Raw genomic sequence first — 26,777 nt, 5'->3', positions numbered from 1 at the left:
AACAGTTCTATAACAGGACTATTCCAGGTCTAATCTAGGGCTAAAACAGGTCTATAACAGGACTATTCCAGGTCTAATCTAGGGCTAAAACAGTTCTATAACTGGACTATTCCAGGTCAAATGTAGGGCTAAAACCAGGTCTATTCCAGGTCTAATCTAGGGCTAAAACCAGGACTATTCTAGGTCTAATCTAGGGCTAAAACCAGGTCTATTCCAGGTCTAATCTAGGGCTAAAACCAGGACTATTCTAGGTCTAATCTGGGGCTAAAACAGGTCTATAACAGGACTATTCCAGGTCTAATCTAAGACTAAACCTCAGGCACCTGCTTCCTGCCTCTGCACCTGCTCTTTCCTCTGCCCCTGCCCATTCTCCTACTTTTGCACCTCCCCTGCTCCTGCCTCTACTCCTGCCCTTGCTCCTGCCTCTCCTTCTGCCCCCTGCCTCTGCTCCTCCCCCGCACCTGCCCTTGCTCCTGCCCCTGCTCCTGCTTCTGCCTCTGCCCCCATCTCTCACGTCGGCTCCCTCCCCTGCTAATGTTTCTATCCCTAACCCTGCTCCTGCCCCAGCTCTCACTCCTATCACTGCCTCTGCTCCTGCTTCTGCCCCTGCCCCTCGCTGTAGTCCCGGGGGCAGATGGACGGGCAGCTGTGGCAGGCGCTGTTCCAGGGGAGGGGCTGCTGGTCTGCTCATCTGCATGCCCTGCTCGGCACACACTAATGAGGCTCGGGTTACCGCAGCTCCTCTACTCACAGCATCGATCTCGGCTTTACCCCCAGGGCCCCTCTCATCTGTGGGGCTCCTCGCACTCACAGGCCCCGCACGGCTCCGACAGATGCTGCAGAAGAGGAGAGAGGAGAGCCAGGGAGAGGGGCAGGAGAGGGCCCATAGAATCTGAGCTGCTTGTTTTTTGTCCCGTATCGATCCGGGCCGGGCCGGGGCATGTGAGAGGAGCTGGTGAAGCCTGGAGAGGAGAGGAGCAGGACATGGGACAGAAGAAGGCCACATGGTCCCACCTGTATCCCAGAAGCAGCGACAGGAGCACAGTTCTACACCTACGTTTAAATGTTTGAAACCTTAGGCCGCTGACCCAGTCCCAACATGTTTATGGACCTTCCCTGGGCTGGTTGGACTACTGGACATCCCGGGACTGTATTGTATGAACACTACAATCAGTTAATTACTATAAACAGATGTAGATGTAATAATATTGTGAAGCACTTCCTCATCCAGGCCCTTTTTACTGACCTTCATTTGACCAGCCCATCCACACGGTTACACTTTACTGGGTGGACAAATGTTTTATTAAAGTGCGCAGCAAACTGAAACCAAAATTTTATTTGCATAAAAATCTTTCAAATTAAAATGTATTAATACTGGAGTAGGAATAGTTGTAAATGAGTTGCAGGCAGCACACAGCAGTTTTATTTGAACCCTAAGAGTGGTTTTACAGTAGATCTATACTAGGGCAAGACAAATGGCACTTGGATAAACAATATTTCGCTGGATAAAAGTTAGCATGTGTTATAACTGCTGCTCTACTCTTGTTTTTATGACACTGTTGGGTTTTCTTTTATGATTTTATAATGAAATAAATACAATTATACATTTGTTTGTTCAATGTTACTGTTCCTTCCATAACTCTGGATATTCTCTCTGTTCTCTTACCCTTCAGACACTAGCACTCTGTCACTCTGTACTTGGGCCCTTCATCCCATCCTTCAACCTTTTGACACATGGGCCACAATGGGTTTTAAAATTTGACAGAGGGGTCAGGCCAGGACATATATACATATATTACATAAGAGATTTGGCCATACACATGTAGCAAAGTATGAATATGCAAGACTTATTGTACAAATTGTTTTCCAAATGCATTAATTAATTAATCAATAATAATAAGGCTCAAAAGATCAACAACTTGTTGAAAACGTAAATTGAACAAAGTTTACCCTTACAGATTTTAATAAAATTTGGTCACACTGTACACTTAATTAAAAGTCTTATAACAGAAATGTAAATGCGGTAATTTGATTCCTTTAATAAACCATTTAACTTGGATGGATGTGATGCAGCATGACCACAGTGCACATGTCTGATGTCGCTCACACTGGTCCATGGGACGCCCAGGGAGTTTGTGTGTTTGCTCAGACTTGTGAAAAATTTGAGGGAACATTGCCTCCCTCTCTGTCGCTCCTTCAGACACTACCCCTCCCTCTGTCCCTGTCCTCGGGCCCTTCAGACACTATCCCTCTCTCCCTGCATGTCCTCGGGCCCTTCAAACACTACCTCTCTCTCCCTCCCTGTCCTCGGACCCTTCAGACACTACCCCTCTCTCCCTGCATGTCTTCGGGCCCTTCAGACACTACCCCTCTCCCTCCCTGTCCTCGGCTCCTTCAGACAGTACCCCTCTCTCCCTCCATGTCCTCGGCTCCTTCAGACACTACCCCTCTCTCCCTCCATGTCCTCGGCTCCTTCAGACACTACCCCTCTCTCCCTCCATCTCCTCGGCTCCTTCAGACACTACCCCTCTCTCCCTCCATCTCCTCGGCTCCTTCAGACACTACCCCTCTCTCCCTGCATGCCCCTGGCTCCTTCAGACACTATCCCTCAATCCCTGCATGTCCTCGGCTCCTTCAGACACTACCCCTCTCTCCCTCCCTGTCCTCGGACCCTTCAGACACTACCCCTCTCTCCCTGCATGTCTTCGGGCCCTTCAGACAGTACCCCTCTCTCCCTCCATGTCCTCGGCCCCTTCAGACACTACCCCTCCCTCTCTCCCTGTCCTCGGCCCCTTCAGACACCACCCCTCCCTCTGTCCCTGTCCTCGGCCCCTTCAGACACCACCCCTCCCTCTGTCCCTGTCCTCGGCTCCTTCAGACACCACCCCTCCCTCTGTCCCTGTCCTCGGCTCCTTCAGACACTACCCCTCCCTCTATCCCTGTCCTCGGGCCCTTCCCTGGCGTGTCTCATGTCACGAGGTTGTATTCGATGTTGCACTGACTAGAGCAGGGTTCAAATGCCAAGTGTCAGAGTTGACCCTGACGACCATCATCCATGTCTGTGATGTGGGGGTAGGGGGCTAATTTAATTGGCCCTAATGACGCTATCTCAGACTCAGAGAAGACGGAAACAGAGAGGCAAGACTTCAGATAAGACTTGTGAATGATGAACTTTTATGAAATGAAAATAGAATAAAAGTTTAAAAAGTGGGTCTAAATTTAAGTCTAACAAACCTTAGACAGAGCAGTGCCTGTAGTTAGCATCACACCGCCAAGGAATGTTGAAGACGTCAGATGCAAATATTAAAAGGGAAACCTGGCTCTTAAGCCCCATCTCAGTGTCCAACATCATCACGTTCTAAAGTCTCAAAATCACTAGGAAGCCTCAAAATTTAGTTTGAAATGAAAAGTGAAATGGTTCTATTTTATTTTAATATATTCTTACTTCTAGACCACGGTTTAGTTTGTTTTCATCCGTGAGAGTTTGGACTGCTCACTAGTGCCTCAGAGCACGTGACGTTGCTGTGACGTGTCCGATTGAAACAGCTGACTGAAACAGGTTATGGCGCCGTCTTGTTTCACATTCATCCACTGGGTCACTCGGTCTGGGACGGAGCAAACATTAAGGAGGCAACTGAAATATAGAAACATTCCCACAGGACTTTGAAAGAACCAGACCTGGAGTTGTGTTTTCTTTCATTCACACACGTTTAACACACAAACCCTGCATATTTCTTCTTGAGAGTTCTTCTCGCAAACAGAAAATACTCTTTTCCACCTTGTGATGTCATGTGGTAATAGAGGAAACGCATCATTGTATTTTTAAACTCCACACACCTTCACTAGGATCATTTGGATAATTTCAGCCTTGGAATTGCCAGTCTCTAACTTGAAAACCACTACTACATGACATCACAAGGTGGAACAGAGCATTTTGAGCATTGGAGACAGACTAATAATGCAGGATTGTTCAAATACGTGTGAATGAACCCCAACTCTAGGTATATTTTTACTGAGGTAGCCAACAATAAAACAAATATGTTACTGTCATTACGGTAATGTGCTTATGCTGTCCCTCAAAGATGACCAATCAGAGCGCAGGTGCCGCGGGGATTTTCCCAGTCAGTTATTCGATGCGTCAAAGGAAAAATAAGGATGAATATGGAAAATAGAGGTAGTTGTGTGAAAAAAATGCAGTACATTCAGAAAAACAGAATAAAAGTCTAGACGAGCTATACTGGTCTATAATGTGCTCAGTCATTAAAGGGTTAAACCTCACAAGAGTAAACTTTGTGTAAGATGGGACCTTTAAACTGGGACGAGGGGGCTTTTTTACTCTCACACACCTGGGATACTGTCCTGAAGAAGTGGGACAGCAGATGGCGCTGTTGTTCCGCCTCCACTGGTAAGAAAACACCTCCAAAAAACGGTGTAAATCAGATGCAGCTACTCTGAGGAACAGCGCAAGTGACCAGCCCAAAGTGTCCGGTATAAAAACAAACAAAACCTTGGTCTGACAAAAGAATGTATTAAAATAAATTATTGTAAGATCAAATGAGCCACATTGGGCTGAGATGGGCTCTCTGGGGCTCTGGGGGGTCTGTATAGCCTCCTCTAGCTGATTAGCTCGTGTCCTCTGTGGGCTGTTACACTGATGGCTCCTCTGTTCATGTGCTGAAGTGCTTCTATAATCCCGCTTCTCTCTGGGCGCGTGTGGAAGCCTTTTGCATGGAATAGCCTGTTTCTGCTGATGGCACAGGGCCCAGTGAAGAGGCTGGAGATCCTGATGACTATGCACAAAGTCCCTGTAATGATGGAGCCCTCTGACCCGGGGTGAACACTTACTGCTCTATGGGCCCCCAGGGACCCGGGCCCTCGCTCCTGGTCCTGCTCAGACGAGAGAGCTGCCAACCGCGCACAGCTTAACTCCTCTGCTCAGTAAAACACTTTAGCACTGATGTGGAAAGTTTAATATCAAAACACTCACAACCGCAATGTGAAAAGGGGAGACGCGAGAAGGAGCAGGAGGAGAGGGAAGAGCAGATATCTTGGGAGAGGGAAGGAAAAGGAGGAGGTCTATGGAGAAGAAGGGAGCACGAGGAGGTGTCTGGGGGGAGGAAAGGAGCAGGAGGACAAATTGGGTAGAGGGATATTTCTGAAGAGATGGAAGAGCTAGAGGAGTCTGGAGAGATTCTCCTCATTGCTCTCGCTCCTCAGTGCTCTCTCTTTGTCTCCTTTTAATGCTCTCTCGTTCCTCAGTGCTCTCACTCTTTAATGCTCTCTCGCTCCTTAGTGCTCTCTCTCTTTAGTGCGCTCTCTCACTCCTCAGTGCTCTCTCTCTTTAATGCTCTCTCGCTCCTCAGTGCTCTCTCTCTTTAGTGCACTCTCTCACTCCTCAGTGCTCTCTCTCTTTAATGCTCTCTCGCTCCTCAGTGCTCTCTCTTTGTCTCCCTTTAATGATCTATCGTTCCTCAGTGCTCTCACTCTTTAATGCTCTCTCACTCCTCAGTGCTCTCTCTCTTTAATGCTCTCTCGCTCCTCAGTGCTCTCTCTCTTTAATGCTCTCTCACTCCTCAGTGCTCTCTCTCTTTAATGCTCTCTCACTCCTCAGTGCGCTCTCTCTTTAATGCTTTCTCACTCCTCAGTGCTCTCTCTCTTTAATGCTTTCTCACTCCGCAGTGCTCTCTCACTCTCGCTTCTCAGTGCTCTCTCTTTCTCTCTCTTTAATGCTGTCTCGCTCTTCAGTGGTCTGTCTTTCTCTCTCTTTAATGCTCTCACTCTTTGGTGCTCTCTATTTATCTTTAATGCTCTCTCACTCCTCAGTGCTCTCTCTCTCTCTCTTTCTTTAATGCTCTCTCGTGCTCACTTCTCTGTTCTGTCTCTTCAGTGCTCTCTTAAATTTGCTTGGTAGCTATAATCCGGCATATTTACATTTGTTCAATACCGATCATTAAAGTGCATTGCCCCTGCCCCTCACCCCCCATCTTTAATGCTCTCTCACTCCTCAGTGCTCTCTTTCTCTCTCTGTTTTTAATGCGCTCTCACTCTCACTCCTTCATGCTCTCTCTCTATATTTAATGCACTCTTACTCCTTAGTGCTCTCTCTCTGTGTTTAAAGTGCTCTCTCACTCCTCAGTGCTCTCTCTCGCTCTGTCTTTAATGCGCTTTCACTCTCACTCCTCAGTGCTCTCTCTCTGTCTTTAAAGTGCTCTCACTCCTCAGTGTTCTCTTTCTCTCTCTGTCTTTAATGCACTCTCACTCCTCAGTGTTCTCTCTCTCTGTCTTTAATGTTCTCTCACTCTCACTCCTCAGCGTTCTCTCTCTCTGTCTTTAATGTTCTCTCACTCTCACTCCTCAGCGTTCTCTCTCTCTGTCTTTAATGCTCTCTCGTGCTCACTACTCTGTGCTGTCTCTTCAGTGCTCTCTTAAATTAGCTTGGTAGCTATAATCCTACATATTTACATTTGTTCAATACCGATCATTAATGTGCATTGCCCCTGCTCTTGCTCTTTTTCTCCCTCCCTCTCTCTCTCTTTCTCTCTCTCTCTTTCTCTCTCTGTCTCTCACTCTATTCACTAATAATAACAAACTGATTTTGAAGATTCCACAAACTTCACGCTTGTATGATCCACCTGCCGTGAGCACAGGTCTCTCTCTCTCTTCAGTCCTGTTTCTCTCTCTCTCTTTTTAGTATTCATGTGTCTCAGCGCTGCTCAGAGCCGGAGTGAGGGACAGCCCCTCCCTGCCCTGTGAGGTGGCTCCGGGCCCCTCCCTCACATCAGAGAGTCCCAGGGGCCCTCAGGCAGCGGGAGCCTCCCTCCTGCCCCTCAGAGCAGCTGTGACTGCCAGCCTGAACGCTGGTCTGCACAGATCCTCAGGCCTCAGACCCTAGACTGACCCCAAGACCGGACCAAAGCAAGACCGGACCAAAAGCAAGACCGGACCAAAAGCAAGACCGGACCAAAAGCAAGACCGGACCAAAGCAAGACCAGACCTAAGCATCTGACCCCAACAAGACTGGACCCAAGACCGGAACTAGGACCTGAATCAAGACTGAACCTAAGACCGGAACCAAGACCGGACTCAAGACCAGACCCAAGACTAGATCCGAGGCCGAACCCAAGACCAGACCCAAAACAGGACCCAAGAGTGGACTCAAGACCAAACCTAAAACTGAAACCAACACAGGAACCAAGACCAGACCTAAAACCCGAATCAAGACTGGACTTTAGACTGGAACTTAGACTGGAACCAAGACTGGACCTAAGACCAGACCTAAACTAGACCCAAGAGAGACCGGACTCAAAACTGGACCCAAGACCAGACCCCAACAAGACTGGACCCTGTCAGAATCTGACTTTTTGAAAACTTGACCTTTTATAAATTGGACTTCTATGGAAGACCCTTCACAGTCCGGATAATCTCTGGACCTCACTCGGAGCGTATCCCAGGACCTCTCTGTGGACCTCTCTCTGGACCTGACTGGAAGCGTACCTCAGGACCTTTCTCTGGACCTCTCTCAGGAGCAGACCTCATGGCTCTCCTGGTAGCCCTGGTGGTGTCCCTGCCCCTCCTCGGCCTGGCTCCTCTGGCCCAGGCCGGCTGCCCCTCTGCCTGCCGCTGCTCCTTTGCCATGGTCCAGTGTCTGGAGCCCGACGGCATCTCCATGATCCCTGCGCTGGCCCCCCTGGAGAGCGAGAACGTCACCGAGATGTGAGTGCCACTGTTTGAAATGTTTGGAAATGGACCAGTTGAATATAGTTGCTTTTTTAAATATTTTTTTTTATAACATCCTAATGGCCGAAAACAGTAATGATAAACACAAGGGTAAAAACAGTAAAATAATTATCGTATACTTTTTTATTAAAATTTTAAAAGAGAATTTTATTTTATTTTTTTACTTATGTTTTTCTTCTTTTTTTCCCTTTTTTTCCAGCTATACATTGAGACCATTTTTGTTCTTAACGGACTTTAACTTGTGATGTGACGTTTGCGAACGAGTCGGCTCTTTTGAACGATTCCTTAATATGAACGCTTTCGAATCCGGATCTCATTTTTAAAAAGAACCAAATCTTTTTTCTTTCCAGTTTGTATGCATTTTCACACTGATTAACAAAAATCACAATTCCAGACACTCCCACTCTCACTCTGTCTGTGATTAGTTTGTAGTTAAATGAGTTCCGTCGCATAGTTAGATATAAAAAGAGCTGATCTATTTAAAGGCTGTTTGACATGAATGGAGCCAAAAGATTCAGATGCCACAAAGGAGCTCAAAGTCTCGTGTGTAACTTTGACCCAATAACCGTCAAATTGGTAGAGTAAAGTTTATAGTCTGTTGGATATAACCACATAGTCCAAGTCCAATTGCTCCGACTCCCTGCTCCCGGTTCTCGCTCACTCAGATATGCTTCTTTCACATAGAAGTCGACATGTACGCCACCAGTCAAAGGTTTATGTTTACTATTTTCTGTGTTTTATATGCATATGAAAAAGAAAAAAACACTTAAATAACTCAACTAAATACGTTTCATATTGTATAATTCCTCAGAGTATCCCCCCCTGTGCTTTGTGGACAGTGCTGTAAACCCTCGGCCTTCTCTCAACGAGCTTCACATTTAAGTCTCGTCAAACGGTTTGGACTTTTCCCTGGTAGTGTTCGTGTTTTACAGACGAAGTATCGGATCGTTTGCCCTTGACTGTTGTGTACTATAATACTTTTATTTTGAATACTACGCTAAAATCTTTATAATCGGAGGGTCTGGCACTTGTATGTCTCGGTGGAAATGTAATTGCTTTGCCTGGAATGTTCCACAGTATCGCATTACACTCATCTATCTCCATGGAGACAAGTAGGTGACGCCAAAAGGACAAGTTATAGATCAGATCTGTGGAGAAGCGACTCTCAGTAAGAATGCATGGTTTTTTCAAGGTATTTATAGTTGTGAAAGAAATGCAAGATAGATGAATCTATATTGTGGAACATTTCAGGGAAAGCAAAGTATCTCCATGGAGACAAGCAGGTGTCAGGCCTCCTACCAGAAAAGTTACGTGGTACATCTTTAAGACACTGCAGGTGAATAGGAAAAATACTTAAATTTAGAGATATGAATTTGAAATGTTTTCTGTAGTTTACGAAACAAATTAGTTTTTCATGTTGTGACGTTTTCATATAAAAATAAGACATTTGATGTGTAAAAAATGGCTAAAATGGACAATTTTAGAGAGTCAGGTTTAAATTTCTTGCTTCTTTTGTTGTCATATGTCAGATACTAAAAATACACAGAGGGGAGTTTGGCTCTTATTTAGTATTTGAGTAAACTAGATATGGCTGAAATTTTGCCTTAAAATTCAAATTTGAGAGAAAACTTAAATAAACCAGACTTGAAATCAAAAAATCCTTCTGTAAGTTTCATCAAAATCTGGTTAAGTTCAAGACTGCAGTGTTTGGTGTGTGTACTGGTGCATGGTGTGGTGGTACTTTGAAGTTACAATGTCCCATATAACTCTATGGCTGCAGGTTGATTCAATTAAATATTCAAACATTTTCCAGTGCAGAGTGGACAGTTTTGTTGTTTCCACATGAAAGCTTGTGCTGAACAAAAAACAAAAAAATGAAAGAAAAGTGTCTTGCCTGTAGTGTGTTATTTTGAGTAAAACTGCTAAACAGAAGCATGGGTCAGTGCAGCGCTTCTACATACTTTCTGAATGGAGTCAGTTGCTTCCTGCAGGAGGAGGGTCTAAAGACAAGGTGCATTCTGGGACAGTTTTTGTACTTCTGCTGTTTCACTGTGGACTGTTGGACTGTTTCTTTCCTTGTGCTGATTAGGGGCTTGATTGACTCAGGCACAGTGCACGCTTAGTGTAGCTCAATAGACCTAGCCTACATAAAGAAACTGTAAACAGTAGGTGTTTTGAGTTTCAGTGTAGTTAACTCCCTTCAGACAGATATAAAGTGTTCACCAGTGATCTGACCAGAACTGAAGAAGCAGCCAAACGTCTTCACTCCAGTTGACAGATTTTATATTTTTCCTTTTGCTGCTTGTGCTGATGTGACACTCATGACTGTTTTGCTCTTTTGAACAACTCTATAACGGCAACAGATCGAACCAAAGGAAGCAAAAAATACTTCATACTTGTGTCATAAATATAGTCTGTGCACCTCTGAAAGATGCAGCTCCCATTACAGAGCCAAAAATGTAAATGATGTACAACTGCAAAAATGCACATTGACAATTTACTTTTAAATTTACACATCAAAATCCTGTAATATTTAACATAAGTACATGCTTAGAGTGCAATCCAAAATACTCGGCTATGTTAGTCTTTAAAAGGCTTCTACTGAACTCCATGTACTTAGAAATTAAATGAACAGAATTGAAGATGTATTGAATGTATTTAAGTAGTAGTCTTGTCCCAGGGGGCATGTTGTGTGTGATTAGTAGTAATAGCAGTAGTAGTAGTGTGTTTTATCTGTCGAGTGATGCTGCAAATCAATTTCCCAACGGGGATAAATAAAGCTTTAAATAAATCTATCTCTGTATCCGTCTAACAGGAGCAGTCGTAGTAGAGCAGTGCTCCTCCTTTAAACATGTTGTGTGTAAAAATGCCAGACTGCCCCAGGTTTGGTTACACACAACACTCACACTGTCCATCTGCACAATCAATACACGGCTCCACCCGCACATGCCACCTGCAACAGCTGCAACAGCACCACCAGCACCACCAGCACCACCAGCACCACCAGCACCACCAGCACCATCCACACCAGCACCACCAGCAGAAGCACCGCTACCACCACCACGACCAGCAGCACCACCAGCAGCACAAGCAGCAGCAACACCAATAGCACCCTCACCACCACTACCACCAGCAGCACCAGTACCAGCAGCTCCACCACCACCAGTACAACCAGCAGCAGCATCACCAGCAGCACCACCACCACCACCACCACCACCACCAGCAGCAGCACCACCAGCACCACCAGCAGCAGCAGCACCACCAGCACCACCACCAGCAGCAGCATAAGCAGCAGTAACACTACCAGCAGCACAAGCAGCAGCACCTGCACAAGCAGCAGCACCTGCACAAGCAGCAGCACCACCAGCAACAGCACCACCACCACCAGCAGCAGCAACACCAGCACCACCAGCAGCAGCAGCATAAGCAGCAGTAGCACTACCAGCAGCACAAGCAGCAGCACAAGCAGCAGCACAAGCAGCAGCACAAGCAGTGACAGCACTACCAGCAGCACAATCAACACTGCCACCACCAGGAACACCACCAGCAGCACCACCAGCAGCACCAGCAGAAGCACCAGCAGAAGCACCAGCAGCAGCAGCACTCTCCATATTGGAAAAGCAGGAGGAGACAGGCCACGCACAACAAACAAGAGGCCATTACGTGGGCCCGATTCAACACACACTCAACTAGAAATCCAATTTTCACAATTGCCAGTCAGTGCCCCCACCGGGAACAAAGGATGATATACAGCCACTTAATCCAATCGCAGAGGCAACAGGCAAAGCACCTGCCGGTAACCAGATCACGCAGCACTCCTCACAACCTCCACAAACTCCTATGGCCCAAGAATGTCCTCCAGGAAGTCACTCCAGATGTAATCAACAATCAAATATCATCAAAATGTAATCACCAATCAGGGAAATCAGAAAACTCTCAGAAGTGCCTTTGTATCGTTTTGTACACGGTGAAAATGTGTTTGAGAAAAGACAGGTTTTAAATGTTTTTTTTTGTGATTTGGTAGTAAAAATTGCATAGTTAATCTGTAATCCATGGTAGAACTATTCATAATCCCAGAACATTTCATTGCTGTATCTGTTGTGAGGTTGGAGTTAGTTACAATGCATTATGGGTTGTGGAGTTAGTGGGATAGAATTCAGCTTCAGTATAATGAAGCTCATTGAGGCCAGCAGTTACAGGGGCCAATTTGGAGCCAAGTTCTGACTGTGAGTATCATAGCAACCAAAGAGCCAATGCGGAACCAGGCTTTTGAAGGTCAGGCCCCTTCCCGCCCGCACTGCTGGATTAGCACGGAGTGGGCGCTGAGCAACTCTGTCAATCAAGCCAGTTGCTAACGCTAATGGGAGCAACCTCAGGGAAAGAAGGCCCCAGATGTGTCTGTTATTAATGTTCATATCTTGATTTAAGGACAAAATAGTGAAATAAAAACCCCAGGATCATGTAGAGCGGGTTAATACAAACCAAAATGACGAGGCTCACTGCAGCAGTCACAGAGAGAGGGGCTACAATTTTCCAGTGTAAAGTAAACTGGAGCCAGAGTCAATGGAGCCAGAAGCACGCCCACGCTCACTTCCTATTTGGAACAAGGCGGTGGGTTAACTATTTATATTTACAGTCTATGTGCATGACTTATACACATTACTACAGTACAACTGTACTAATATACACAATAACAATGCATGAAATACAATATTACCATTTTTTAATGTAGGGCAGTGTTTGACAATTTGTAATTACTGGAAGGATTTAGGATATCTTGATTAGCAAAACATTATACTGTTTCAAAAAACAAAAAATATAAACAAAATGCAAACCCCACCTAGCCCTATGGTTGAGAAATCCAACTTTGATTTTCTGATAGTGGCACTGAGACAGAGCAGCAAGGCCACAGGGTGAAAACAGTGAAGAGGCTTAAGATGCACACGTTGTGAGCTGACCTGAATGTGGAGGAGGCTGTAGCCACTGGAGATGTAGATATGTCCCGTTTGTCAAAGATTCCTTGGTACGATGTGGGGTCACTGACAGAAGCATAGAACAGAAGGGGGGTCAGGACCGACCCCTGGGTCACACAGCAGGTTAATGGCTGATTGGTCTGAGCTTTATGAGTTTTATTTATTTATTTTGGCCAATGTGTACATTTTTGCAAGCAATTCAGGGAAGATGGTCTAGTGTAATTCTGCATTAAAACATCAATTTCTTCATGCAGGAGTTCAGGTGACCACCTTTTAAATCAGACATATGCACTTGTGTCTGCTATATAGTTACATTATATATATATATATATATATATATATATATATATATATATATATATATATATATATATATATATATATATATATATATATATATATATATATTTTTTTTTTTTTTTTTTTTTTTTTTTTCTTCATTTGTACCAAAACGACAGGTTGGTGTTTCACCAATACAAGAAAATGTAACTGGAGAGCAAAGTAAGTACAGAGCAGTGAGTGTCTGACGTGCTCAAACGTGCACAAATCACTCCAAATATACATGCGTCTGCTTTAAGACGGCTGCATTACTCTACTGTTTTATCAGTCATACAAATTATAATTTTATTTTACAGAATGAATTGAGGAAACGGTAACAAAATAAAATTAATTAGCAAAATGAATAAATAAAACTAAAGTGAGAGAGGTGTGCACAGGGCGGGGCTCTGGTGCTCGCCTCATATCGAGTGCTGGATTGATCCAGAAGCCGCGTGCGTCCTCAGAGGTATCTCGTGTCTGAGCCAGTGGAAAATGACTCATTAAGATCTCTCCATCAGACTGAGCTCACGTCATCCACACCAGTCTGTGGAACATACGAGCTCCTCAGACTCACCTCATGTTGTCATGTGCTTCAGATCCTCTATTATCATAATATTTGGAAATGAGTGAAGGTGCACAGTGCAACTTGATTAGAATGTTCCACAGTATAGCATTCTAACTCAATTGAAACAAGCAGATGGTGTCACCAGGCTAAGATAAAGAGGGAGTATTGCCAACTGCAGTTCAATTTGATTTATATTCCACAGAAAAGGCTCTGCCACCTTGAGCTTGGCTTTGGTCAGCTGACCTCAGGCTCTGGGTGGAGTGTAGGGCTGAAGTAACTCCCTCAGATAAAGAGGACCCATAGAGTGACACATTTAAACACAGCTGTGCAGGTGTCGCAGCACAGACAGCCCTGGTCCAGTCGAACACACAAAGAATTACAATAATCAGACACAAAATTACAAATGCATAGATTGCCTTTTCACAATCTGCCAGTGGAAGGTAGAGCTTTACTTTAGCAAGGAGCCTCAACTGAAAGGGGCTGGACTTTCAGTTTGAACATAGAGTCATAACAACACATATTTAGAGCATTGTGTAACATTTTATTGTTTTTAAAATGCTAAATTGGACACATTTTTCAGCTGCAAGAAGGGTTTGGATAGGACCTGGGAGAGATCGCTAAGTTACTCAAACCTGCATGTATGACACTGAAACCTCTTCAGACATGTTTTTGATGAAGGAACATTGTTATAACATCACATATTGTAGAAAGCTGAAAAAACTTGATTTTCCACATTATCCCCTCTTTAAGGTGCACTTTCCTGGTGCCTATAATGTTCCACAATATAGCATTAAACGTATCTATCTCAGCTAAAACAAGAAGATGACCAGGCCAAGGTGAAGGTCAGATCTGAGGAGAAGCAAGCTTATTCCTAGTAATAATGTTTATAATTATAATATGTATTTTGACCAGTAAAAGCACCTGTAATTAAACCAATGTAGATGTTTAATGCCATACTGTGGAACATCTTGGCAAAGCAATAGCTTCTCCATGTAGATATGCAGGTGGTGGATCCTAACTACATAGTCCACCTATAATAATGTGAAATAAAGTCTCTGCGTTTCCTCCATGATTCATAACAAACGAAAACTTCAATTCTGTCAACTGGACAAAAAGTGTGAACTGTGCCTGAGTCATATTTAACATAATCGTTCAAGCCTCTAATGGGAGCTCTTACACCTGTTAGCATTCTGGCTAGTACTATTGTTTTTTAAATGTTTTGATTTATGTCTGAGGATGGAGATAAATGATGTTTAAGACTCCCATTCCTGTTCAAAAAGAAATGAAGACCATCTAACATTGCTCCCATTAGAGCTGTTCAGACCTCATGTACATGATACATATACGTGTGTATCATTACCATGATTGACTGAACAGACTCATATTTTACTGTTGTTGTTGTGTGGTGCATGCATACATGTACCCGACAATCTATGTTGTTACAGTTTTTTACTGTTAATATGTAAATATGTATATATGTATGAATGTTTTAGGACCTGAGGGCGCTCTGTAAACTCCAGTGTCTTGTCGTCTCTGAGCGGCAGGAAACGACTAACACATCTGGACTGAACTGGCTTTAAACTAAATTAACTTATTTATTAGAACACTACAGCACTTTAAAATTACTGGAAGCACTTTAGCCACATACGCACTTTATAAATAGGCACTTTAGACCATATGGAGTGTGAATTTTTTGTGATCTGTGGAGTTGTTTGATTGTTGTTTGTGTTGTCCTGTTTCTTGTCCCGTTTTAGATGTTGAGGGACTGCGAATGAAAATTAGCTGTGCAGCTACTTCGGCACATTTACACGTGTATTTTTTACCTCTGTTTATTAATGTGCATTGTCCCTTTTAAATAAATAAATAAACAGCGTGTTTTGTTCTGTGTGCCATAGATACATAGAGAACCAGGCTGGAGTGGAGAACATCACCGGCTTGGACCTGATCAACTTCCAAGAGCTTCGAAATCTGTGAGGAACATCTGCCATACACACACACACACACACACACATTTATTCAGCCCACATTTGCCCACAACACAACCTGGACCTCCGATGTTCTCATGTGCTTGTGTCTCCTACAGAACGGTCACCTTCTGTAAACTTCGCTTCATCTCAGCCAACGCCTTCCAGTACAACATCAAGCTGCAGTATGTGTGAGTATCCTACATGAGCAGAGCGGCAGAGTGGTTAGCAGTCATGTGTCCTCTGCTTGAGTGAGTGGCAGAGTGGTTAGCAGTCATGTGTCCTCTGCTTGAGTGAGTGGCAGAGTGGTTAGCAGTCATGTGTCCTCTGCTGGAGTGAGCGGCAGAGTGGTTAGCAGTCATGTGTCCTCTGGAGTGAGTGGCAGAGTGGTTAGCAGTCATGTGTCCTCTGCTTGAGTGGCAGAGTGGTTAGCAGTCATGTGTCCTCTGCTTGAGTGAGTGGCAGAGTGGTTAGCAGTCATGTGTCCTCTGCTGGAGTGAGTGGCAGAGTGGTTAGCAGTCATGTGTCCCCTGGAGTGAGTGGCAGAGTGGTTAGCAGCCACGTGTCCTCTGGAGTGAGTGGCAGAGTGGTTAGCAGTCATGTGTCCTCTGCTTGAGTGAGTGGCAGAGTGGTTAGCAGTCATGTGTTCTCTGGAGTTGCATCACAAGAAGTTCTGGCGGACGGTTTGCCACCTGCTTGTCTCCACCGAGAGAGAAAGTGATGTCTAATCTTGCTCATGACAGTTTGATATGTGTATGACAAATGAAAAATATTTGAATCTAATTGGTCGAATCGTCACAACAGCGGAACAAGCTGAAAGGTGAGGATAGATTCTAATTTTTTTGTTTTTACTGGTCAAATCTATAACAGACCTCACTCATAGTAGCAATACATGTTTTTATGAATTACAGAAAAGATCAGTTAAATACCACACTTTGGAACATTACAGGCAAACCAAAAACATGTCTATGGTGGCAGACCCCTCACCAGAAACGTTACATAGCGCACCTTTAACATCACTAATAACAGTTCAGTGCAGTTGCCATGGCCACAGTCATTCATCGCTTCCTATGTGAATTGTTTCTATAAGGCCTTGTGTACATCTGTCCCCGTGATGCTGTGATGCTGTGATGCTGTGCTCTGATAAGCGTCCCTGTGTTTGGTACATGCTGTCCGTGCCGCGTGCAGCGCTCATGTTTCTGAGGAGGACACTGATGCCTCTGATAAGGCTTGTAGTGGCCATGCTCCCCAAGTCCCCTTTACTCGCTCACTTTGGCAGATTATCGACAGCTGATGCATAATAAATACACTCCACTGAGGGTCCATTATCACTTAGTCGATATCCAGGGAGCGAGAGAGACCTTCGCAGACAGCTACTGTACACAAAGTCATGTTTACCGCCCCCGCGTTTCTCCTTAAAGGTCTCGTATTATGCAAAATTGACTCCTGTGCACTTTTAGCTGTGTTAAAATGTTGTTACCTCATCAAAAACATACCTTTGAGTTGTGTTTTGTTTCATTCACACATGTTTGAGCGATCTTGGATTATTGGGCTGTCAACATCTCCAAAGCTCAAAATGCTCTGTTGCACCTTGTGATGTCATCAAGTGGTAGTTTTAAAGTTAACAGCCATCCTCAATCTTTACTCTTACAATACTATACAATAATCTTACGTTTTGGGGGGTTTAAAGTGAAGCAAGACAACAAGATGAAAGTTTGGCAATTCCAGGTTTGAAATGAGCAAAATTATTCTACCAAAGGTGTGTGGAGTTTAAAAACACAACGGAGCACTTCCTGTATGAGTCCTTCCTGAGTGTTTTCAGTTCGAGAGAAGAACTGAAAACGCTGGTCCAGAGTCCTGCTCGTCACCTTTTCCACCTGCTGCCCTCAGGTAGAAGGTACAGGACTGACCAACAGCCTGTGTCCTCAGTGCCCCCTCCCCTGGACAATAACCACACCCACCAAAACATAACATTGGACTGGACTTTGCATAATGACATAAAACCCCATATGTCTGACCGTCTGTCCCTTTCTTACTGTTCATTACACATGTGCTGCACTGCTGTAGTTGTGCTCATGTTTACACTGGGATTATTTATGTTGTTATGTGGCTCTTGCATCTTTAGTTTTGCTCTTTACATCAAAACGTAATCTTGTTTTCTATGACAATACAATCTAGAATCTTTTGCGCATCTTAAATCTGCAGGGTTTGTGTGTTAAACATGTGTGAATGAAACAAAACACAACTCCAGCCATGTTTGTGACAAGGAAACAATATAACAAAAATTACCATAATACAGGCCTTTTAATCTCAGCGTTTGACCAACGATCGAATGCGTCCTTAAGAGAGGAGTGCGCCTATTCCTGTCCTGGCGGTCCCTTGTGAGCCTGTGCCGGAGCATGGGAGCCGGTAATGGATCGCCCTCTCTGGCCAACCCGTCTGACATGAGCCCGAGGCAGGGACAACAAATAATTGAACTTTTGGCCCTGGCACCGTGGAGGGCGATCGGGTTGCAGGAGCGGTGTGTACGCACTGCTTCATGTGAGAGCCGCGGGAGGATAGTGTGACCAGCGGGGGCAGTAGCTCTCTGAAATGGCATCAGCTGTCACGGAGAATAACAGAGGAAAAAGCTTTTTACTGGCACTGGCTTTAATTCATGGTTGTATTGTGGTTGTATGACAGTTTCTAAAAATGTGGTCCATGTGTGGTAGTACAAACAGGTCATGGTAGTTTGTAACACCTGCCATCAGGGGGCGCTTGACCACAAGATATAAATATAAAAGTTTGAGGCAGACTTTACTCTTTACTCTTGTACTTTCAGTGTCAGTCTGGCTGGTTTGGCTACACTCGATGTCTCACAGGAGCAGATAATGATTGTGTATATCTTTAACAGTAGTAACATCAGACTGGTCCTGACTCAAGTTTCCCAGTATTGCCATGGGTCCCGGGAGCATGCCTGGTGTTCACTGTAGATTGGGCTGCTCATGGTCCCACCACTGCTGCCTTGTTCCAGTTTAAGTGAATGAACTGGTGCCATGTCCATTTTACCCACTATAACAGACAACAACAGACAAAATAGTTTTAACTGTAAATATGAAGATATTGAAATGGTGAATTTATTTTGTCAAGCCAAACTCAACAGAAAGATTTAAAAACTGTGCTTTGTTTAATGTTTCAGTGCTACTAAAGCTTACACACTGAGCACTGTACTTCTGTTGGTTCTGAAGGGCCACTTTCACTCTAGTCTTTATTTGTTAGAATTACATCTATGATAGTATTTTGGCTGTCACTGGAAAACTAACACTACCTAGCATGTTAATCATGCACTTCCTGATTGTCAGACAAATAAAACACATTATAGTTAGATGCTGACAGTACACAGCAGACTTATTTTGACCTGACCTGCTTATGCAACATGTTTGTAAAAAAAATCAGGTGCAGAGCCTTTAAGTTCATGCTTATCGTTTATTGACTTGGTGTGATCCATATTTACTTTTCACACTTGCACAAACACCACATCAAAACTGAAACTAAACCTGGACTAGACCAGGACAAAAGTAGGACTAAAATAAGTCCTACCTCAGAATTAAAGTGGGTTCAAACCAGGACAAAACAAGTGCAAGTGTGAACACACCCCGCGAGGAAAATACTAAGATGAGCCTTGAATGAATCATTAGGATCAGATTTTTGGAAAATTATTTATTTATATTTGCCATTCTACGGTACATGAAACTCTACACTTTTCCTCTTTTAAATTATTATTTTTGTGTATGTATTTGTTTTGACAGAAATTTGGCCTCCAACCTCCTGGAGCACATCAGCTGGAAGGTCTTCCGCTTCCTGCCTCTGCTCAGTCTGTGAGTATCTCTCTTCACTATTAGGGATGCACTGATACTGATCAAATATCAACACTGATACTGAAAAATTTGCTCAATCAGGTATCAGTTCCATGACATTTATTCAGCCAATATCATGGTTGGGCTTTAATTGGATGTAATTAGATTATTTACAGGCTGATTTTGGTCTAAAACATCTCATAATGTTTGAACTTTTATTCATATGAAGCTGTTACGTTAGTGATAAATAGCTGTTACATAACACAACTGGATTAGGTATAGGCTGATACTTCAAGTCAAAGTATCGGTATTGGTATCAGAACTGAAAAGGCTGGATAAGTGGATCCCTCTTACAGTAACTATGGTACATTTACGATGTAGAATGAATGTTGGTTGCTCAAACATCCCTGACTTTTCCTTCATGTTTGAGGAATATTGCTCTTGTCATAGAAGGTTGACCAGTGCTGACTCCTCTGAGTGCTGCTGAGGCACAGGGTAATGGTTCCTGTAAAGGCTGTGATGGCTGCTGTCTCATTAGCTCACTGTCTCTCGAGGGTGCTGTCTCCCAAGGGTGCTCCTGTGCACAGATATTAGTGTTGTAATCTGTGTAAAGGCTTTGATAGGATCTGTCTCCTCAGGGTGCTGTCTCATCAGGGTGCCCCAGTGCTCACATATTAGTACTGTGGTATGTGTACAGAGTGTGATTGGTGCTGCCTCTTCAGGGTCCTGTCTCCCCAGGGTGTTAAAATGCACAGATGTTAGCATAGTCCTCCCTTTATAGGCTGTGATGGGTGCTGTCCCTCCCAGGGTGCTCTGGTGAACAGTATGTTAGCATGGTCGTACCTGTACACACTGTAATGGTCTCTGTCTCCCTAGGGTGCTGCGGGACAACCCCCTGCAGTGCTCATGTGAGTTGCACTGGCTCCAGCAGTGGCAGAGGAATACCCAGGCAGACCTCGACTCTCAGGCACTCTCCTGCCTGCACGGACAGCTGGAGGTGTCGCTCAGCTCTCTGCACATCGAAAACTGCAGTAGGTTCCTCTGCCCACACAGGAAACTTATAATGTTGTTTCCTCATCAAAAACATACCTAGAGTGTTTGCTACATTCACATGTTTGAGTAACCGTAGATTATTAGTCTGTCTACATCTCCAAAGCTCAAAATGTTCTGTTCCACCTTGTGATGTCATGAAACAGTAGTTTTCAACTTAACAGCTACATTTTCCCTTTAATTTAGTAGAAACTGGCAAGGGCTGAAATCATCCAAATGATGCTAGTGAAGGTGTATGGAGTTTAAAACACAGTGGAGCACTTCCTGTATTACCTCATGACATCACAAGGTGGAACAGAGTGTTTTTTGTTTGAAGAACCCCTGACTATGCAGGGCTTGTGTGTTAAACATGTGTGAAGAAAACAAAAAACACTCAGAGTATGTTTTTGATGAGAAAACAGCATTACAACATGGTTAAAAGTTCACAAGGGTCTGTTTTGTGTAATATAGGACCTTTAAAGACAAGTTAGTCCTACTATAGTCTCTGTGGTAATAACATATTAAAACTGTGTGTGGACCACTGCCAGACCCCTGCCGAAATGTGCAAAAATGGTATACTTTGTGGACGATTATATGTTTTCAATACAGAGACTATAAATTTACTGCGAGATGGGGATGCTTTTCTTGACATGGAGGCAGAACACGGCATAACACAGGTGCTCAGTGCAGGATGAGTGGGCGTAGCATGTTGTTAGCATGTTGTTAGCATTAGCTCTGTGGCCCTCTCTCCTCAGGCCTCCCAGAGGTCACCATCCTCCCGGCCAACAACAGAGTCCAGGAGGGGGGCAACCTCACCTTCGAGTGCCATGTGACCGGGAGCCCCACCCCCCGAGCCCGATGGAGGACGGAGCACCTTGACTCTCCCTTCACTACACAGGTGAGTACCACGATACACCCCAGTACCCACTTTTTAGCTTGTAGATTAGCACGGCTCTCCTTGTAATGCTGCGTCCCTGTGTCGGCCCCTGTAGGAGAGGATTTGGGGGTCCACTCTGGAGCATGTGCTGTATCTGACCAATGTGTCGGCCAGTGACAACCTGCACAACCTGACCTGTGAGGCGGAGAACCAGGCCGGGCCGGACAGCGACACTGTGCCCCTCGACATCCAATGTAAGAGAGCAAGACTAGGCTGAACAAGGACTAAACTGGGACTAAACCGGGACTAAACCGGGACTAAACCAGGACTAAACTGGCAATTAACCAGGACTAAACCAGGACTAAACCAGGACTAAACCAGGACTAAACTGGGACTTAATCTTTATTAAACCGGGACTAAACCAGGAGTAAACCGGGACTAAACCAGGACTAAACCGGGACTAAACCGGGACTTAACCGGGACTAAACTGGGACTAAACCGGGACTAAACCGGGACTTAATCGGTATTAAACTGGGACTAAACTGGGACTAAACCGGGACTAAACCGGGACTAAACCGGGACTAAACCGGGGCCCAAACTAGGATCAAACTAGGACTAAACCAACAGTAAACCAGCCAGGACAAAGCCAGGACAAAGCCAGGGCTAAACCAGGACCAAACCAAGATTAAACTACGATTAAGTAAGAACTAAACTAGGACTTTATCAAGACCGAACTGGCACTACCCAGGACTGAAAACGGACCAAACCAGGACTGAACAAGGACTAAACCAGGACCAAACCAGTGCAAGAGCATTGTAACATCACCACTCTTTAAAGGTGCAGTATGTAACTTTCTTCGACAAACGTGACTGAAAAACTGGACTGAACCAGGACTAAACCAGGAACTAAACCAGGGACTAAACCATAAACTAAACTAGGACTAAACCTTTTTTTTTTACCAGCAGTTTAGGATACCCTGGCTTCCCATAGTGCAGTTGCGGGCCCCTAAGGCTCTGTTGTCTCCTCACTGATGCATTAGTGTGATAGTGAAGGCCCTCCGAATGACAACACCCACTGGCCCCATCCAAACACGCCCATACATTAGAGGGCCCAAACATTAAAGGGCCCAAACATTAGAGCCCAAACAATCTGGTCTGTGAGTAGTAAATAAGGCCAAAAACAGCAGGGCGCCGCTCAGCTGGGCCGGGCATGAGCGTCCTGGGAGCGATAAGAGCCATAACTGCTGATGTGATTTGGGGCGCGCTAATGGAGGGCCTCCCACTCCGGAAAGACTCCTTATCCGCCTGAGTGACTCTGTAAATATGTTAGTACGGCTAATCTATCAGCGCCCGGCACACACTCGTTAACTGCTGCCCCTTTAATTACTCTTAATGAGCTCTCAACGGCCGACCACCACCCACAAGCTGCTCTGCTCCTGTCTGCTCCTCTCTCCTCCTCTCTGCTGCTCTCTGCTCCCTCTGCTCCTGTCTGCTCCCCTATACTCCTCTGCCCCTTCCCTCCTCTTTCCTCCTCTCTCCTCCTCTCTGCTTCTTTCTACTCCTCTATACTTTGCTCTGCTCCTCTATACTTATCTCTACTCCTTTCATCTCCTTCCGCTCTTCTATACATCTCTATGGTCATCTCTGCTCCTCTCTCCTGCTTCCTCTGCTCCTCCCTCCGCTGAGCTGATCTATCAGCGCCCGTCACGCACTCGTTAACTGATGCCCCTTTAATTACTCTTAATGACCTCTCAACAGCCGACTGCAGCCACCCACGAGCTCTCCTGTACTCTGCTCCTGTCTGCTCCTTGCTCCACCCTTGCTCCTCTCTGCTCCCTCTCCTTCTTCTGATCCTCTTCTGGTCTTCTTCTTCTTCTGGTCCTTTGCTCCCCTGAGTTTCTTCTTCTCCTCTTCTCTGTTCTTTCTGCTCCTCTCTACTCCTCTCAGCTCCTTTTCCACTTCTCTATACTGCTCTGTTCTCCTGCCTACTCCTCTTTTCTCTGCCCCTTTCCTTTCTCCTCCCTCTGCACCTCTCTGCACCCTCTGTGCTCCTCTCTCCTCCTCTCTCCTCCCTCTGCACCTCCCTGTTCCCTCTGTGCTCCTCTCTCCTCTTCTGCTCCTCTCTGCTTTGCCTGTAATGCTTCACAGTATCTCTACTGAGACAGGTCAGATCTGTGGAGAGATGAGTCTGCTCACAGTAAGAAAGTACGTTTTTCGAGGAATTTTTGATATCTTTATGTCATACTGTAGAACATTCCAAAGCAATGACGTCTCCATGGACACAAAAAAGTGATGTAGTGCACCTTTAAATCAGATGCCCTATCACAACTCTAAGTATATTGTGAAATTTTATACTGCAGCTCTTAGTCTACACACACCCACTTACTTAACATAAGATCACTTTATTGCCTCCCATGGAATAAATTTGTCTCGGGACTTTTGTGCAGCTTGAGCGGACGTGTCTGGAGCGCTGGCATGTAGGCTACTGTTGGATTACCCTAGATCGCTTCCCAATTGAGGAGTGTAAAGACAGGTAGTCACATTTTGGGCCATGGTAGGTGTTGTAGTCTTTGAACCAGAGCCAACTTCAGAATCCTTTGACCTTATTTCGCTCTGCCCACTTTTGCCGTAAATGTGACTAAACTGCGCTTTCTTCGTGGTGGCACTTCCGGTTAAAGTGGGAATCCTATTCATTTCTATGGAGCATTTGGGAAAAGTTTTGCCACTAAAATCTGATTTGTGTAAAGTGTTGACAAACTAGTCAACACTGCACCGATTCTCTGGAAACCACTTTATGCCACTTACACAATAACAAATAATCCAGGATAATCCCAGTAAACCATTTTTGAACAGACTGTATAATTAAAAAGCCATGAACTGCTAAATTAACCAATAATGAGCCACTGAAGTCACTTATTCAACCTTTTACAGCTCAAATGTTATGGTATTACAAGAAAAATACCCCAAATCGTTCATTATTTCTAATAAAATGTAAACAAATGTACAAATTTTAAATACGTAGCCCCAAAATATCTCGCTTTAGTTTTCATATATTATATAACGATAAGTTGATATAGTAATTATCATGACAGGCCTACTCGAATAACAGTGGCGGCACCAACGGCAACTTCAGGAATAAGGTGAATAGGCTATAATTAATTTTTTAAGTTGAATGTTTAAAAATGTTATGAGGAGACACCAAGCCTTTTCCTTTTTTTGTCAGCTCAAAAATGTTATATCATGACATCCCTGGTCACATGTACTTGTCTTGTCTACCCAGCAGACAGTACTTTGCTGAGGGGATGGGGTGGAAGGTCCAGGGGGTCGGGGGGAAGTCAGGGGGTAAGAGCAGGGTCAGTGTTTTCCATGGTCTGCCCCTGTTTCCGGGAGCTGAGTGCACTACGGGGGCTTCCAGGTAACCGTGTGGTCGTCATGTAGACCCGAGCCCTATTCATAATTCATCAGCAGGTCAGAGGTCTGGTCTGATCTGTATCCACCATGGAAACTCTGACCAGCCACGAGCACTCACCCCTTACTCACTTAAAAGTCACTCACTACTTTTACATGCTCAGAGGACCCAGAGTGTGCTACAGACCAAGCAAATTCAAATCATCTTTGGCCTAAACCTGCACAAAACCCAAAACAGCAGGTCAAAGAACTCAATTGGTATGAACGGGAACTACGAGATGTTCAGGTGCATCTTGTAATATCACATTAAAACTAAAACGTTACAGCTATAATCACCAATAGAAAAACTTTTATACATATAACCTCGCTTTTGGCATAACTGGATTCAGTGACATCTCATTTACTTTGAGCATTTGATTTTCAACACAAATAAACATTGACACTCCATTAAGTTTCCACATATTGGACTAAAACAAAACAACATATGCTAGTCTTGGGTGGGGATGGTGTAGTTTCCCATTGCTGCTGATCTAAAATGAGTAAATGTCCAAACACACGTCTAATATTTGAGATAATATTTCTTATCTCGTACAGTTGAATGCCTCTCCTAGTCTGTGCTTAATATAACTCAAACTGCACTGTTACATGGAGCAGGTTTTCTAGTACTTTCCTGCTTCTCCAGATGTGTTATTAGCATCTTTGAAAATGTATTGATGACACCTTGGATTTCCCGGGTTAATATTCATTTTGAAAAATTTGTTTAAATTGGATTAGGCCAGTTATTTGGTTTTCCTGGCGTGCGTGTAACCGTAGTGGCGGTTTGTGAAAGAATTTCCCTTAAGATGGTGTAGCATGGATGGGAGTACCGCAAGGCTCTATTTTAGGCCTTCTGCTGTTCACAATATGACATACCGACTGTGTGTAGTGCTAAAATAATGATGCATGCAGATGATATCTTGGCATATACTGATAAAACAGTGGCTGAAGTTGTTCAAAAGCTGAGAGAGGAAATGAAGATGTTTTTTTATTTGGTTAAAAAGCTTTTTTAAATCATAGCCATTATAGTGTCAGGACTTTATACAGTCAATGGACTTAACTAGGATTAAACCGAGACTGCTGAGGGCTAAACTGGATTTACCTAGAATTTAAATACAACTAAACCAGATCCTAACAAGGACTTAACCTGTTCACGGGTCTACACCATGACTACACAGGACTAAACCTACCAGACTAAACCAGATGTTAACCAGGACTAAAGCAGGACTAAAACGGGACTAAAGCAGGACTAAACCAGGACTAAACCAGGACTAAACCAGGACTAAAGCAGGACTAAAACAGGACTAAAGCAGGACTAAAGCAGGACTAAAGTAGGACTTAAGCAGGACTAAACCAGGACTAAAGTAGGACTTAAGCAGGACTAAACCAGGACTAAACCAGGATTAAACCAGGACTAAACCAGGACTAAACCAGGATTTCACTAAACTCTACTGACCATGTGTGTTCCCTCAGTCCCAGCTCACATCCTCTTCCTGAAGGACGCTGTGCCCATGCATCACTGGTGCTTCCCGTTTGCGGTGGACGGAAACCCAGAGCCCACCATCAGCTGGCTGTACAATGGTGCGGTGCTGCAGGAGACGCTCTTTGCCTTCACGAAGATCATCAGCGACTCTAGCGACGGCTCGCAGAAGCATGGCTGCCTGTACCTGAACAAGCCCACTCACATCAACAACGGCCTGTACACACTGCTAGCCCAGAACAGACTGGGGAGCGACCAGGCCAACGCCACCGGCAGCTTCATGGACAACCCCTTTGACCCCTTTGACCCTGAGGGCATCATCCCAGGTACACAACAACTAGATTATTCAATTTAATGGTGTACTATGACATATTTGTATGTTATCTGCTTGTGTCCATGGTGATGTTATTGCGTTGCCTGCATTGTTCCACAGAATGACATTAAACATATCTATTACTATAGAAAAGCAGGTGACAGCACCAGAGCAAGTTACAGATAAGAGCTCATGCTTTAATGTGTTTTCAAGCAATATAAACACTTGATGACATGAAATAA

General features: G+C 44.5%; 1 protein-coding gene across 1 annotated transcript in view; it reads left to right on the top strand.

Annotated features, from left to right (window-relative positions):
• Positions 1–7,534: 7,534 nt before the first annotated feature.
• Positions 7,535–26,777, top strand: part of ntrk1 (neurotrophic tyrosine kinase, receptor, type 1) — a 32,869-nt gene continuing 13,626 nt past the window's right edge. The window contains exons 1-8 of the mRNA XM_055227935.1: positions 7,535–7,713; positions 15,489–15,563; positions 15,677–15,748; positions 19,346–19,414; positions 20,270–20,424; positions 21,178–21,320; positions 21,415–21,553; positions 26,216–26,548. Coding sequence (XP_055083910.1) covers positions 7,535–7,713; positions 15,489–15,563; positions 15,677–15,748; positions 19,346–19,414; positions 20,270–20,424; positions 21,178–21,320; positions 21,415–21,553; positions 26,216–26,548 — 1,165 coding nt within the window. The remainder of the gene's footprint in view (positions 7,714–15,488; positions 15,564–15,676; positions 15,749–19,345; positions 19,415–20,269; positions 20,425–21,177; positions 21,321–21,414; positions 21,554–26,215; positions 26,549–26,777) is intronic.

This window comes from Periophthalmus magnuspinnatus, chromosome 16 (assembly GCF_009829125.3).
Source record: "Periophthalmus magnuspinnatus isolate fPerMag1 chromosome 16, fPerMag1.2.pri, whole genome shotgun sequence".
NCBI classification, from domain to species: Eukaryota; Metazoa; Chordata; class Actinopteri; order Gobiiformes; family Gobiidae; genus Periophthalmus; species Periophthalmus magnuspinnatus.
This window is presented reverse-complemented; position numbering and strand designations above follow the sequence as displayed.